The sequence below is a fragment of the Malaclemys terrapin genome, chromosome 14 (genome assembly GCF_027887155.1).
Source record: "Malaclemys terrapin pileata isolate rMalTer1 chromosome 14, rMalTer1.hap1, whole genome shotgun sequence".
NCBI classification, from domain to species: domain Eukaryota; kingdom Metazoa; phylum Chordata; order Testudines; family Emydidae; genus Malaclemys; species Malaclemys terrapin.
The window spans coordinates 41809956-41824875 of NC_071518.1; the positions used below are offsets into that span (position 1 = coordinate 41809956).

Consider the following 14920-nt stretch of genomic DNA (forward strand, 5'->3'; position numbering starts at 1 on the left):
TCTGTGCTGGAGGGTGGGTGGTACCGGCGCTGGCACAGGCGGGGAGCTGGTGCGGTTCCTGTGCTCGAGGGGTGGGTGGTACCGGCGCTGGCACAGGCAGGGCGCTGGTGCGGTTCCCGTGCTCGAGGGGTGGGTGGTACCGGCGCTGGCACAGGCAGGGCGCTGGTGCGGTTCCCGTGCTGGAGGGGTGGGTGGTACCTGCGCTGGCACAGGCGGGGCACTGGTGCGGTTCCCGTGCTCGAGGGGTGGGTGGTACCGGCGCTGGCACAGGCGGGGTGCTGGTGCGGTTCCCGTGCTCGAGGGGTGGGTGGTACCAGCGCTGGCACAGGCGGGGCGCTGGTGCGGGATCTGTGCTGGAGGGTGGGTGGTACCAGTGCTGGCACAGGCGGGGCGCTGGTGCGGTTCTCGTGCTCGAGGGCTGGGTGGTACCGGTGCTGGCACAGGCAGGGCGCTGGTGCGGTTCCCGTGCTCGAGGGGTGGATGGTACCGGCGCTGGCACCGGCGGGGCGCTGGTGCGGGATCTGTGCTGGAGGGTGGGTGGTACCAGCGCTGGCACAGGCGGGGCGCTGGTGCGGTTCCCGTGCTCGAGGGGTGGGTGGTACCGGTGCTGGCACAGGCAGGGCGCTGGTGCGGTTCCCGTGCTCGAGGGGTGGGTGGTACCGGCGCTGGCACAGGCGGGGCACTGGTGCGGTTCCCGTGCTGGAGGGGTGGGTGGTACCTGCGCTGGCACAGGCGGGGCACTGGTGCGGTTCCCGTGCTCGAAGGGTGGGTGGTACCGGCGCTGGCACAGGCGGGGCACTGGTGCGGTTCCCCTGTTCTGAGTCATTGGATGGCCCAGCACCCACTGTGCCAGTGCAGCAGACGGCACCAGACTGTCTCTAGCACCTGCCCGTGCCAGCTCGCTCGCAGGCCTAGGCTGCGCGCCGCGATGGCTTTGTGATCCCTGCCCAAGGTGCAGTGGGTCTGGGCTGAGCTGCTCCTGCATGTGTGCTCAGTGCTCTCCCCTAGCTCCTTCTCCTGCCTGCGGCTCACGCAGCGCGGCCGGGATACGGCCCCTCGAAAGCACACTCTTCCCTGGCAGGCCCAGCTCTCCCAACGGTACGGGGCGCTCGCCTTCCCGTCCCGCTGGCAGGCGGGAGTGAAACCCCGGCCCCGCAGGGCACAAGTGGGGCTCAGGGCTGCACTAGCTGTGCTGCGGCTGTTCTCACCCCCCCCACCCCCCCGCAGTGCTGCTGGCCCAGAACCTGAACTCGGACGACCAGGACGTGGTGCTGAAGGCGCTGAAGCGAGTGCCCGAGAGCCGGCTCAAGAAGGACGGGCTGAAGGCCATGAGCTTGCTGCTCATCGAGGGCAACAGTAAAGTCGTCAGTGCCGTGTCCGCCCAGCTGCGCAGCCTCGCCGAGAACCCCCGCTTCCGGGAACGGGTGAGCGCCCCAGGGCCCTCGCACCCCTGCCAGGCGGGGAATGGGGGTTGGGGGGGGTACCAGCTGCTCTCAGAGGCTCTGCCCACGCCTAACGGCCCGGGGCAGCCGGCACAGCCCTGCGGTGCTGATCTCTGTGTCCCCCAGGCCCTGGTGTGGTACTTGGAGCAGCTGGAAGATGAAGAGGCGCAGACGCGAATCGCCAGCTGCGCGGCCCTGGGGTGTCTCAAGGTAAGTGCAGCCCCCGGGCTCATCTGCATGGGGATCGGTGGCAATGAGCAGCTGCCAAGGCCGTGCCCCTCTCACCGCTGGGCCGTTGTGTCCATGGGGGGTGACGTGGGGCCCAGGCTAGGGCAGCAGAGGGGAAATTGCCCAGTTCCTCCCTGTACCCTGCTGCCGATGGGACCTCAGTGGCCTCCCCTCCTAGGCACAGTGGCGGCAGCATCCTGCCTGTGCTGGAGTCCGGAGAGCCAGGGCGGTGGCTGAGCTCATCCTGTGAAGGGGAGGGGAACGGGGGGAGGGAGTGGAGCCCCAGCGAGACTGGGATGGACCCAGGCAGCAGCAAGGAGGTGGCCTGTTCCCAGCCCGGAGAAGCCATGAGATGCGCCCGCACAGGGGAGGAGCCAGCAGGCAGCTCCACCCACCACTTCTGCTGGTCTCCTGGGCAGCACTAAGGGCAGAGGGGAGGGTGGGGGCAGGGGACAGAGCAGCCCATGGGGGACCCTGTCCTCGACGACTGCCTGCAGGGGGAAAGCGTGGAGCTCTGGGACTGATCCCTGGGTCCCTCGCTCTGCCAGAACCAAGACAGGACCACAGAGACCTTGTTCCCATCCTCTACCTGTCTTCCTGGCCTCTGCCTGCCCATGCTGCCCCGCCTACAGTGCGCCCCGGGGTTGGGAGTGCAGGCAGGGCAAGGATGGGCTCAGCGCTGTGTCGGCCTCTCCCGGCAGGCCAAAGAAAGCATCGAGCAGCTGGTGTATCTGTGCCAAACGGACAAGGAGGACGTGCGGGAGGCGGCCAAGCAGAGCCTGATGCTATGCGGTGAGTGCCCTGCTGCACGCCCGGGGCCTGGAGCGGCTCCTCTAGGTGGCACCAAAGCCAGACTCTGCTCGCACCCCCGTTGGTACTGTCCCAGTGCCACAGAGCTAGATCCTAGAGCGAGGCTCCCCGGTCCTGTCCATGCTAGAGCCTGGCTGCAGAAGAGGGCACAGTGGACCAGCTGGATATGTGATAGGCCTTTGGTCCATGCCCCACTCCACGAGCTCAGGCTTGCCACCTCGCCTGCTGCTGGCGCCATCCGTGGCCTGGCCGGGGCGAGAGCAGAAGCCGGCCCCTAGCCCGGCAGCCTGGTCCCCTAGGTAATGTCAGCAGGTGCTCTGAGAACGTGAAGTGTCATTATTATTTATTATCATTTATTAGATGGCACTGAGAGACCCATCTGATTGGCTAACTAGGCTTCCAGGTCGTGACAGCAGCTGCACAGGTCGGGACGTGTTGGCCAGATTCGTTCCCGCTCCCCCATTCCTGCTGCTTTGCTCACGAGTGTCTCTTGTTTTGGACCCTGTCGGCCATGTCCTTTTAACCTGTGTCTTTGCTGTGTGTGGACCCCAGTTCTGTGGCACGCCCTGAATGTGTTGGCATGTAGTGTACGGCCCTGCTGGTGTGTGCATGTGTGCTGCCCCCTAGTGGCTGCAGCCTGCACAGGCTCTGCCAGCTGAGGGCATTTTCCCCTTAGCAGAACTGTTTGAGGGCAGTGGTGCTGGAGCTGAGCACCTGGGTTCCATCTGCACCCCCACCTGGATTCTTTGTTACAATTCACATTGAATAGAAACGTCCTTAGAAGCCTGAAGCCAGCCGTGTGCATCAGCCCCGAGCTCGCAGTAAGCTGCAGGCCGAGCCGGGGGGAGCCAGCACTGCTCTCCTGACTGCCAGACTGGGGCAGCTCAGCTGGGCCAAGGCCTGAGTGGAGGGGACAGGGGGCTTAGAGGGGCCTGGGAAGGGAGCCTGCTGGGTGGCTGGGTGACTGACCGTGGCTTGTGTTTGCAGGGGAAGATGGTAAATCGGCTCACCGGCGGCTGGAGGAGACTCTGAACAGCTTACCGAGGATCTTCGCACCAGGCAGCATGGCCAGCACCGCTTTCTGAGACACGCTGGCACTAACACACGTGTGATCCCTTTGGGGTGAAGGCACCAAGGAGCTGCTGGAGGCTCTCTCAGCCTGGGCCCAGCTCCCATCCCTTGGGAACATGCAGCAGTATTAGTACCTCCCTGCCAGCCTGACACCCCCCCTCACTGCCTTACGGAGCACAGCTTTCCCTCCCCCGGCACTGTGCCAGAGGGGCTGTGGGCACACCACCGTGGAGAAGTGGGGCTTCGGACACTCCCCTCCCCTCCAACTTGCTTTTCTATTGCAACTTGCTAGGTGGGGCCAGAGCTTGTGCGCCCCTGCTGGAGACTGGGCTGGCACGTGAAGTCTGCATTGGGACTCCTTCCAGTAGCTCGCAGGCTGCTCAGACCTCCCCAGATGGACGTGCACTTTGAGGCGATGTTGTTTCTTTCCGGGAGCTCCCTTTGCTGTGGGCAGCGTCCTCCTTCAGCGCCTGGAGTCCCCGGGACTCAAATAAAACGAGACATAGATATTAATATATTCTGCTGGCGTATCTTCTTTTCAGCTCCAAGGGTCTCCTGCCTCCCCCTCCCACAGCTGAGCCTTCCCCTGGTGTTAGTCACTTTTAAAGCAGGGTGGGAGAGAGGAGCAACACAGAGAGGGGACAGATGGACAGAAGCTGCCACCTTTTTGGTTTATTTTATTTTTTATTTACTGAGTTTTGCAGAAAAGCAAAAACAAAAAAAAACCTTTTCTATAAAGTCTCTATAAATCTATATATAATGTAATTACAGAGAATGGCTAATTTTGATTTTAAACCAGAAATAAAAATAAACCTTTAATGAGCAAAGGTGTCGCTTTGTGAGAGTTTTGCCTGGGGCAGAAGTAGAGGCTAGTGGTTACAGCGATGGGCTTGTGAGCAGAGCAGGGATTAGCTGTGTGGCCTGGGAAAGTTCCACTTCTAAGATAGGGGTGCCCGTCTTCCCTGAGATTAGCTTGTTAGAGCACTTTAGGCTCCTCGCTGGTCCCTGCCCTGTTGGGAGATCCCGCTCAGCACCCTGCTGGCTGGGGGGCAGCTGGAGGAGAGATGCTTTGGACGGGGGTGGAGAGCAAGTGTATTTTTTCCACAATGCAGCGTGGTAGAAATGATCCAAGGAGTGAACAGCACAGCGCCAGGACCCCTCTCCCTTCAGGCAGCAGCAGGAGGCTAATACGGGGCCTGGTCAATGCACCTCAGATTTCCTTACAGCACAATGCAGGCAGCTGCCCAGCAGAGCTGGCTGCGAAGACTGTGCAGGGCTTTGGCTGGTTTGCCTTTTGCAGCCAGCTCCTCATGTGAAGAGCCTGCTCAGAGGGGAAAGCACTGCTAGGCACTGCGCGAAGGCCAGAAGGGAACGTGGGCTGTGAGGGCAGGATATGCCCGATCTGTAGTGTTGGCTGGCACAGCCTGGAGGAGTAGCAGCCAGAGTATTTTTCTGAATGTAAATACCCCCCGTGAGCCTGCATCCCACCCTCTGCCTGTTAATGACTGTCGGCTGTTGGCACAGACCGTTCCCACCCTGCACAGAGGAGCACGTGTGAAGAGCCTGATGGCCCCTGCTGTCCTGGTGGGGGGCAGGGAGCAGAAGCAAATCATGGGACTGTCATCTCCTCCCTCCCCTGCAGCCCTGTGATCAAGCAGAAACACCAGTGCAGCAGGCTCTTTGTGGAAGGGCACAGATCCAGGGCTTTCCTGGGGCAGCTGCTGCAGCCAGCCAGAAGCCTCCCTTGAGAAAGGGAGCCAGATGCACCATTAGCTTGTGCAGTGTACCAGCCAGAGGGGAGCTGGAAGCTGCACATGCTGCCTGTCTCAGCTCAGCCCTCCGCGCAGTGGGCTTGTGAAATCTTCAGGGAGATCCGGCCCAAGGAGAGGGCGGGGCAGCAGCTCCCAAGAGTCTTCCCCCCCTCCAGTGGGAGCCAGGTAACACCCACTGAGTGGGGGGAGGGAGACTTGAGTCCCCCTATTTCAGATTGCTGGCATTTGTACTGCAGCTCAACTTTAAGGGTCAAAATGTAGGCTTGATAAACAGGCTTTTAATAAAACCTCCTGTTTCCATAACTCTTTTCAGTTCCAATGACCAGTTCCCCCAAAGCGTTTGCAGCTCGGACACGGCCGGGTAAAGACCCGGAAGGGGAACTGACTGCAGCGACCGTCAGGCCTGAGCTGTGGGGAATGCAGCAAGGACCCAGAGCATCAACAGCAACGAGCCAAGTGGAATTGGAAACCACTTCTACTTTGCTTTAGGCCATTTGGCCTTAAGTTGATGCCCAGCCTTTAAAAAGAGCCTTGGATGATTCTCTTTTAAACAGGAAATGGAGATTTTCTCCTTCACTGAACTCCACAAAAACGGAAGGAATTTTGCATAAGCTTAAAACCAAAGAAGTCCCTAGCTGGCAGACTGGGTACCGAAATCTTCATCCAAAAGGTGACTGGCCAGCTGACCAGCTGGAAAGCTTTACTGCCGTGCTGCTGCCAGACTGACTGGGGCTTTAGGGTGCAGGTTTATGCACAGGAAACAAGAAGCTGCCTTTGGTAATGGGATGCAAAAACCTTTGCCCTCTCCTGTGCCTGTAAGTAGCAGACAGATGCTGCTGGGTCAGTGCTCACTCGCTGGGAGCCAGGCAGCCCCATGCCAGTCTCCCCGCCAACGTAGCCGGTGATACATGTGGCATCTCAGAGGCATCCATTACTCACTGCTCTTGCCAGGAGCAGCCAGACCTTATTGACTGGCCAGGAGGGACTTGTGAAGTATCCTTGCCCTGCTGCTCAGTACCAAGCTAATGAAGACGTGTTCATAGACTCATAGACTTTAAGGTCAGAAGGGACCATTATGATCATCTGGTCTGACCTCCCGCGTGATGCAGGCCACAAAGCCGTCCCTACCCTTTTCCTTGACTCTGCTGTTGAAGTCCCCAAATCCTGTGGCTTAGAGACTTCAATTAGCAGAGAATCCTCCTGCCATCGATCCCTGCCCCATGCTGCGGAGGAAGGCGAAAAACCTCCAGGGCCTCAGCCAATCTACCCTGGAGGAAAATTCCTTCCCGACCCCAAATATGGCGATCAGTAAAACCCCGAGCATGTAGGCAAGAGTCTCCAGCCTGACCCTTGTTAGCCATTATACTATTTACCTGCCATTGCTCAGTATTTCTCGGCTAATATGTTTTACCATTAAACCATTCCCTCCATAAACTTATCTAACTTAATCTTAAAACCAGACAGGTCCCTCGCCCCCACCGTTTCCCTCGGAAGGCCGTTCCAATATTTCACCCCTCTGACGGTCAGAAACCTTCGTCTAATTTCAAGCCTAAACTTCCCCACGGCCAGTTTATATCCATTCGTTCTCGTGTCCACATGAGTACTAAGCTGGAATAATTCCTCTCCCTCCCTGGTATTTATCCCTCTGATATATTTAAAGAGAGCAATCATATCCCCCCTCAGCCTTCGCTTTGTCAGACTAAACAATCCAAGCTCCTCGAGTCTCCTTTCATACGACAGGTTTTCCATTCCTCTGATCATCCTAGTGGCCCTTCTCTGCACCCGTTAATGGGGAAGAGATGGGACTCTCTGACTGAGATTTCCCCTTTCAAGCTCCTGCAGCTCCCCATGTGACAGTCACTACTGAAACTTTTTTGAGCCTCTCTAACTTCCCCAGCGCCCTAAAGAATGGAGGGGAGAGGGCTCCTTTTACTTGTTCTCCCTCAAACCTATACGGCAACACCATTGCTCTAAGAAGCAACAGAGAGTCCTGTGGCACCTTATAGACTAACAGATGTATTGGAGCATAAGCTTTCACGGGTGAATACCCACTGTGTCAGACGCATGGCTCTACTTTGCCAATGCCCTGTGCTAGGAATGTACAGTGGGACCCTTGGGTTAATCATAGGTGATGGAACTGGGGGCCGGGCCAGCACTCCCTCCAGTGTAAGATTTCTCTGTCCCCTAAAGAGGTTTTGCACGACTGAAAACGGTTCTATTACCAGTACACAGTGAAGCTGCTCTCCATTCATGCTTTGCCCTTCAGGGTTCACATTCCTGTCATGCCACCTGGTCTCCCTTGGGGGGCACAAAGGGAGGAATTCAGATTCCCCCCAATTCCTGCAACTGAACCCTGCGAAGTGTTCTGTTAAACCAAATCACTTCTCTCTGAATACTGCTTTCCCACCCGGCTCCCAGTGACCCCTGAGATTGATGTAACTGGGAGAAATTTGAGAAAAAGCACTTTGTGCCTGTTTCCTTAATTACTTGCCTTGTATACCTGGTCAGTTCCCCCTTGGTTCCGTGGGTCTCACAGCTAAAGCAGAAACATTTTCAAAAATAGAAAAATGCTGCTGTAAAACCACACGTGAAAACCAAGACATTGTGATCCCAGAGCCACACCTGGACACGTGCACTTCGAGGTAAACATCAAGTCTTTACACAGCTCAGACTGTTGGGAAACCCAGGGTTCCTGAAGTTTAAGTGCTTTATTCAACAGTTTAAATGCTTGAAGAGGGATTGCTTAACAAAATGGGTGGGGGGGGGGAAAATCAGTGGCACAGTGTGTTAAACAACACTGGGCTGCTCGAACCTGCCAACAGAATGAGTATTTAGGAAGATATATCCAAAGAGGAGAGACAAAACCAGTTACATTGTGAAGACTGCCTATGGGGAACATAAATGCATACAAGCCCTTCAAAGCAAGGGACTGTCAAGTTAAAGGCATGTCAAGGAAGGCTACTTTATCTCCACATTTTACATTCACTGAGACTCCACCCCTCTTAGAGAGCCCCTTGCTCACCAAAATGTTTAGTTAACACACACACTTTTCATTAGTGCAGTAGAACTCCACTTGACAATATTAACTTCAGGTCTTAGCCGCTTGTGCAGCAGTGCCCGGGGGAATAGAGTTAGTTCTGTATTGTAGTGTGATAGGGAGGAATGCAATGCGTGTGCTGGGACTTATTGCTAGAGGAACTTCACTGCTTTAACAATGGTCTGTGGCAGAATTTAATTGGGTTCTTTTAAAGCTGTATGGAGGGTTTAAGTGGAAAAGACCACATCAAAAGCTCTTTGTGGGCAGGGACTGTCTTCTTTTCCTGTTTGTGCAGGGTCTGGACTATGCTGGGGCTCCTAGGTGCTATGATAATATGAATAATTAAACAGACCCTCTTATCCTTCAGTAATATGTACATTTGCCTATGAAAGAGTAATTTAAAACTCTTATAGAAGGTCAAAACCCAATGTCTCTATTTTGTACTAAAGAGAACACTTAGTATTGTTCTGACAAGTGAGCCCATGTGTAGTGAAAAGCAGAATGCATAGCACAGAAATAAAAAGCATATGGCCCATGTCATCATGAGCTATTCTGATATAATTGCATATTGTGATTCACTTTATTCCTTATTTTGTTTTAAGATTTGCTTTAAAAGCAACATCCAACGCTCTCATTTGAAGATGGCACAAATTACACACCCCTGGGGGAGAGAAGTGGTGTTACAGAAGTGGTCATAGTGCCACTCACTGAAATTTGGCCTGTCTGCCATCACTCCCCCACCCCCGTCATGACCAGGGCGGGCCAAACCCGAGCAGCACTGAGGTCCTGTGCACCAGGTTGCAATGCCCAGACCAGGGAACTGAGCCCAGCAGCTGCCACTGTAGCCTGGGCTCATTCTGCAACCTCCCCACCCCCCTCAGGGAGCAAGATCTGACCCCACATCCAACCCAGGGCCTCCCACAATATAAAGATGAAATGAAAAATTGTTTTAAAATTCACTGGGCTCTACCACTATTCAAGATAATCTCACTCTATAAATGGATTTTAGAGCATTTTGAAAATTAAAAAACTCAGTGGGGGTGAGGGGCTGACTATCCGGAAACCCTTGACCGAATCACCCGAAACTTACACCACTAATTCTACCTCTGGCAACCGCCGTTAAAATTATACCAGGATTTCCTGTTCAACAGAGGTGAAAAGAGTCTACAAAAAATCTATTTTGGGTTACAGTATCACCATCACAGGGTTTCTGTAGTTTTCTGCACTGCTTGGTTTTTTTGTAACAGTTTGTTGAGGGGGAAGTTTAATTTGAGATTAGCTCAAGCTTGTCTAATGTCTATTACTTCCTTTGGACCCCTTTCTCAGATAAACTGTTGCACTTTGAGAGGAAACTGATTGTAGTGCTCACTTTCGATTGTCTAGCTCAGATGAATAATTGTAGAAAGTGTTTATTTTTCAAGACAAACATAAATTACTGTTTTGACTGATACCTGTATCCTGGCACCTCATTAATTAATGACAGCCTTGCCCCAGTCCTTCGAATCATAGAATATCAGGGTTGAAAGAGACCTCAGGAGGTCATCTAATCCCACCCCCTGCTCAAAGCAGGACCAATCCCCAACTAAATCATCCCAGCCAGGGCTTTGTCAAGCCAGGCTTTAAAAACCTCTAAGGATGGAGATTCTCCCTAGGTAACCCATTCCAGTGCTTCACCACCCTCCTAGTGAAATAGTGTTTCCTAATATCCAACCTAGACCTCCCTGTGACGAAGTGGGAATGTTCTTAATGTTTTCTCTGAATACTAGTTAGGTGCCTCAGTTTCCCCTATGCATTTCTTAGGTATCTAGAAGGGGGGGATCAGGGTGTATAATTGTTGCAGAGCCCAAGATGCCCCCTGTGATACTGTCTGCACAGAGAATGGCCGGCACTCTGTCTCCTGGCAACTAATGACCTGGGCCCCTCCTCTGCAAAGATGCCAACTGAAGGTGTTGGAGAACAAAGAGATCAGGTCACTTCATGGCCCGGGAAAGAGACAAAGGCCAGAGAAGAGGGGCTGGAGAGTTTCAGTTTGGAGCTGGCTGGGGACGTGGAATGAGTACAGACGTGGGTGTCTGGTTCACTGCCCCTCAAAATGGACCCGGCTGAGGGGTCCTTTTCTCTGTACCTACAAGCTCTGTTTTAGACCGTGTTCCTGTCATCTAATAAACCTCTATTTTACTGGCTGGCTAAGAGTCACGTCTGACTGCGAAGTGGGGGTGCAGGACCCTGTGGTTTCCCCAGGATCCCGCCTGGGCGGACTCGCTTTGGGAAGCACACAGAGGGGCAGAGGATGCTGAATGCTCCAAGGTCAGACCCAGGAAGGTGAAGCCATGTGAGCTTTTTGCCCTGAAGACAATCTGCTCACAGAGAGGAGACTTCACCAAAGTCCTCACTGGCTTCGTAGGGAGCAATTCCAGAGCATCGCCCGGGGACTCCGTGACACTCCCCCACTGCAATTTGAGACCATTACTCCTTGTTCTGTCATCCGGTACCACTGAGAACAGTCTAGATCCATCCTCTTTGGAACCCCCTTTCAGGTAGTTGAAAGCAGCTATCAAATCCCCCCTCATTCTTCTCTTCTGCAGACTAAATAAGCCCAGTTCTCTCTGCCTCTCCTCATAAATCATGTGCTCCAGCCCCCTAATCATTTTTGCTGCTCTCTGCTGGACTCTTTCCAATTTTTCCACATCCTTCTTGTAGTGTGGGGCCCAAAACTGGACACAGTACTCCAGATGAGGCCTCACTAATGCCGAATAGAGGGGAATAATCACGTCCCTTGATCTGCTGGCAATGCTCCTACTTATACAGCCCAAAATGCCATTAGCCTTCTTGGCAACAAGGGCACACTGTTGACTCATATCCAGCTTCTCATCCACTGTAACCCCTAGGTCCTTTTCTGCAGAACTGCTGCCTACCCACTCGGTCCCTAGTCTGTAGCAGTGTATGGGATTCTTCCGTCCCAAGTGCAGGACTCTGCACTTGTCCTTGTTGAACCTCATCAGATTTCTTTTGGCCCAATCCTCTAATTTCTCTAGGTTCCTCTGTAACCTATCCCTACCCTCCAGTGTATCTTCCACTCCTCCCCGTTTCATGTCTCTGCAAACTTCCTGAGGGTGCAGTCCATGCCATCCTCCAGATCATTAATGAAGACATTGAAGAAAACCGGCCCCAAGACTGACCCTTGGCTGCCAATTAGACATGGAGCCATTGATCACTACCCGTTAAGTCCGACGATCTAGCCAGCTTTCTATCCACCTTATAGTCCATTCATCCAGCCTATACTACTTTAACTTACTGACAAGAATACTATGGGAGACCGTATCAAAAGCTTTGCTAAAGTCAAGGAATAACACATCCACTGCTTTCCCCTCATCCACAGAGCCAGTTATCTCCTCATAGAAGGCAATTAGGTTAATCAGGTATGACTTGCCCTTGGTGAATTCATGCTGACTGCTCCTGATCACTTTCCTTTCCTCAAAATGCTTCAAAATTGATTCCTTGAGTATCATCTGCATGATTTTTCCAGGGACTGAGGTGAGGCTGACTGGCCTGTAGTTCCCCGGATCCTCCTCCTTCCCTTTTTTAAAGATGGGCATTACATTAGCCTTTTTCCAGTCATCCGGGACCTCCCCTGCTCGCCATGAGTTTTCAAAGATAATGGCCAATGGCTCTGCAATCACGTCCGCCAACTCCTTTAGCACCCTCGGATGCAGCGCATCCGGCCCCATGGACTTGTGCTCATCCAGTTTTTCTAAATAGTCTTGTACCACTTCTTTCTCCACAGAGGGCTGGTCACCTCCTCCCCATACTGTGCTGCCCAGTGCAGTAGTCTGGGAGCTGACCTTGTTCGTGAAGACAGAGGCAAAAAAGGCATTGAGTACATTAGCTTTTTCCACATCCTCTGTCACCAGGTTGCCTCCCCCATTCAGTAAGAGGCCCACACTTTCCCTGACCACCTTCTTGTTGCTAACATACCTGTAGAAACCCTTCTTGTTACTCTTAACATCCCTTGCTAGCTGCAACTCCAGTTGTGATTTGGCCTTCCTGATTTAACTCCTGCATGCCTGAGCAGTATTTTTATACTCCTCCCTGGTCATTTGTCCAAGCTTCCATTTCTTGTAAGCTTCTTTTTTGTGTTTAAGATCAGCAAGGATTTCACTGTTAAGCCAAGCTGGTTGCCTGCCATATGTATTATTCTTTCTACACATTGGGATGGTTTGTCCCTGCAACCTCAATAAGGATTTAAAATACCGCCAGCTCTCCTGGACTCCTTTCCTCCCTCATGTTATTCTCCCAAGGGATCCTGCCCATCAGTTCTCTGAGAGAGTCAAAGTCTACTTTTCTGAAGTCCAGGGTCCGAATTCTGCTGCTCTCCTTTCTTCCTTTCGTCAGGATCCTGAACTCGACCATCTCATGGTCACTGCCTCCCAAGTTCCCATCCACTTTTGCTTCCCCTACTAATTCTTCCCTTTTTGTGAGCAGCTGGTCAAGAAAAGCTCTGCTCCTAGTTGGTTCCTCCAGCACTTGCACCAGGAAATTGCCCCCAACACTTTCCAAAAACTTCCTGGATTGTCTGTGCACTGCTGTATTGCTCTCCCAGCAGATTGAAGTCCCCCATGAGAACCAGGGCCTGTTAGTTGCCTGAAGAAAGCCTTGTTCACCTCATCCCCCTGGTCTGGTGGTCTATAGCAGACTCCCACCACCACATCACCCTTGTTGCTCACACTTCTAAACTTAATCCAGAGACACTCACGTTTTCCTGCAGTTTCATACTGGAGCTCAGAGCAGTCATACTACTCTCTTACATAAAATGCAACTCCCCCACCTTTTCTGCCCTGCCTGTCCTTCCTGAACAGTTTATATCCATCCAGGACAGTACTCCAGTCATGTGAATTATCCCACCAAGTCTCTGTTATTCCAATCACATCATAATTCCTTGACTGTGCCAGGGCTTCCAGTTCTACCTGCTTGTTTCCCAGGCTTCTTGCATTTGTGTATAGGCACTTAAGATAACTCACTGATTGTCCTGCTTTCTCAGTATGAGGGAGAAGTCTTGCGCTCTCCTGCTTGTGCTTCCTCCTGGTATCCCACTTCCCCACTTACCTCAAGGCTTTGGTCTCCTTCCCCTGGTGAACCTAGTTTAAAGCCCTCCTCACTAGGTTAGACAGCCTGCTTGCGAAGATGCTCTTCCCTCTCTTTGTTAGGTGGAGCCTATCTCTGCCTAGCAATCCTTCTTCTTGGAACACCATCCCATGGTCAAAGAATCCAAAGCCTTCTGACACTACCTGCATAGCTATTCGTTGACATGCATGATTCAACGGTCTCTACCTGGGCCTTTTCCTGCCACAGGGAGAATAAACGAGAACACTACCTGCGCCTCAAACTCCTTTATCCCTCTTCCCAGAGCCACGTAGTCTGCAGTGATCCGCTCAAGGTCATTCTTGGCAGTATCATTGGTGCCCACATGGAGAAGCAGGAAGGGGTAGCGATCTGAGGGCTTGATGAGTCTCGGCAGTCTCTCCGACACATTGTGAATCCTAACTCCTGGCAAGCAGCAACTTCTCTGGTTTCCTGGTCGGGACGGCAGATAGATGACTTAGGAGGAAGTCCCCGACCACCGCCACCCGCCTCCTTCTCTTGGGAGTGGTGGTCATGGAACCCCCATCCCTAGGACAATGCATCTCATGCCTTCCAATCGGTGGAGTCTCCTTCTGCTCCCTTCCCTCAGATGTATCATCTAATCCAGTGCTTCTCAAAGTGGTGGTCCGCGGACCGGTGCCGGTCCGCGAGCCATTGGCTGCCAATCCGCAGCGAGTTTCCTCATAAGAGCGTCGAATAGGATAATAATATGGCACCGGTCCCTGGCACATTGGGAAAAAAATTGCCGGTCCCCCACATCAGCTTGAGAAACACTGCTACTCTCCACATTAGTACCTGTGGAGAGAACATGAAACCAGTTGCTCACCTGTATCTGCATTGCTGGTACATGGATACTCCTCTTTCTTCTTCTGGAGGTCACATGCTGCCAATTTTCTTCACCGTCCTTCTGTCCCTGCTCTGCAACCTGCTCTGATTCTTCAGAATAGGGAGTTTCTTGAGGCTCTAACTCTTTTGATCATGCTGACACTTAAGAGAGTCACAGCTACTTACTTTTCTTTGACCACATATGATCCTATAGTTCAGAAAATGGAAGGGGAGTATGCATCATGATTCTATTATGGCAGTGCCTCTGCTTACTAGAGTCTGGCCTGCTCCGCACTAGAAAATTACACTGGTTTAACTACAGCGGTCAGAGGTGGGAAAAACTCACAGCCCTGAATGGCGTTGGTAAGCCAACCAAGTCCCTGTGTAGACAGCGCTACCGCCTCTTGCGGAGAATGATTACCTACCCCGCCAGTAGAACCCCTCCCATCAGCGTAGGTAGCGTCTCCATTGTAGTGTTTTAAGTGTGGACTCTTTCATTTTCCCTTTATTGAATTAAGGCTATTTTCCTCAACAATACTTTGAAGTAGAATTGAAGTATGCATGTGTAGTATAGAGCACTTTGAAATGATGGCTCT

At 53.0% G+C, this 14920-nt stretch overlaps 1 protein-coding gene across 6 annotated transcripts in view; it reads left to right on the forward strand.

Annotated features, from left to right (window-relative positions):
- The window catches only part of RIPOR1 (RHO family interacting cell polarization regulator 1), a 114973-nt gene extending 110907 nt beyond the window's left edge, over positions 1-4066 (forward strand). For 5 of the 6 annotated variants that reach the window (XM_054048591.1, XM_054048590.1, XM_054048587.1 and 2 more), the window contains exons 19-22: positions 1228-1424; positions 1569-1652; positions 2372-2462; positions 3468-4066. In XM_054048591.1, the coding sequence (XP_053904566.1) occupies positions 1228-1424; positions 1569-1652; positions 2372-2462; positions 3468-3565 (470 nt within the window). In that variant the 3' untranslated portion in view covers positions 3566-4066. Of the gene's footprint in view, positions 1-1227; positions 1425-1568; positions 1653-2371; positions 2463-2840; positions 2905-3467 lie in introns of all 6 variants that reach the window. The other variant, XM_054048588.1, reaches the window with a different exon arrangement.
- The last annotated feature ends 10854 nt before the right edge of the window (positions 4067-14920 follow it).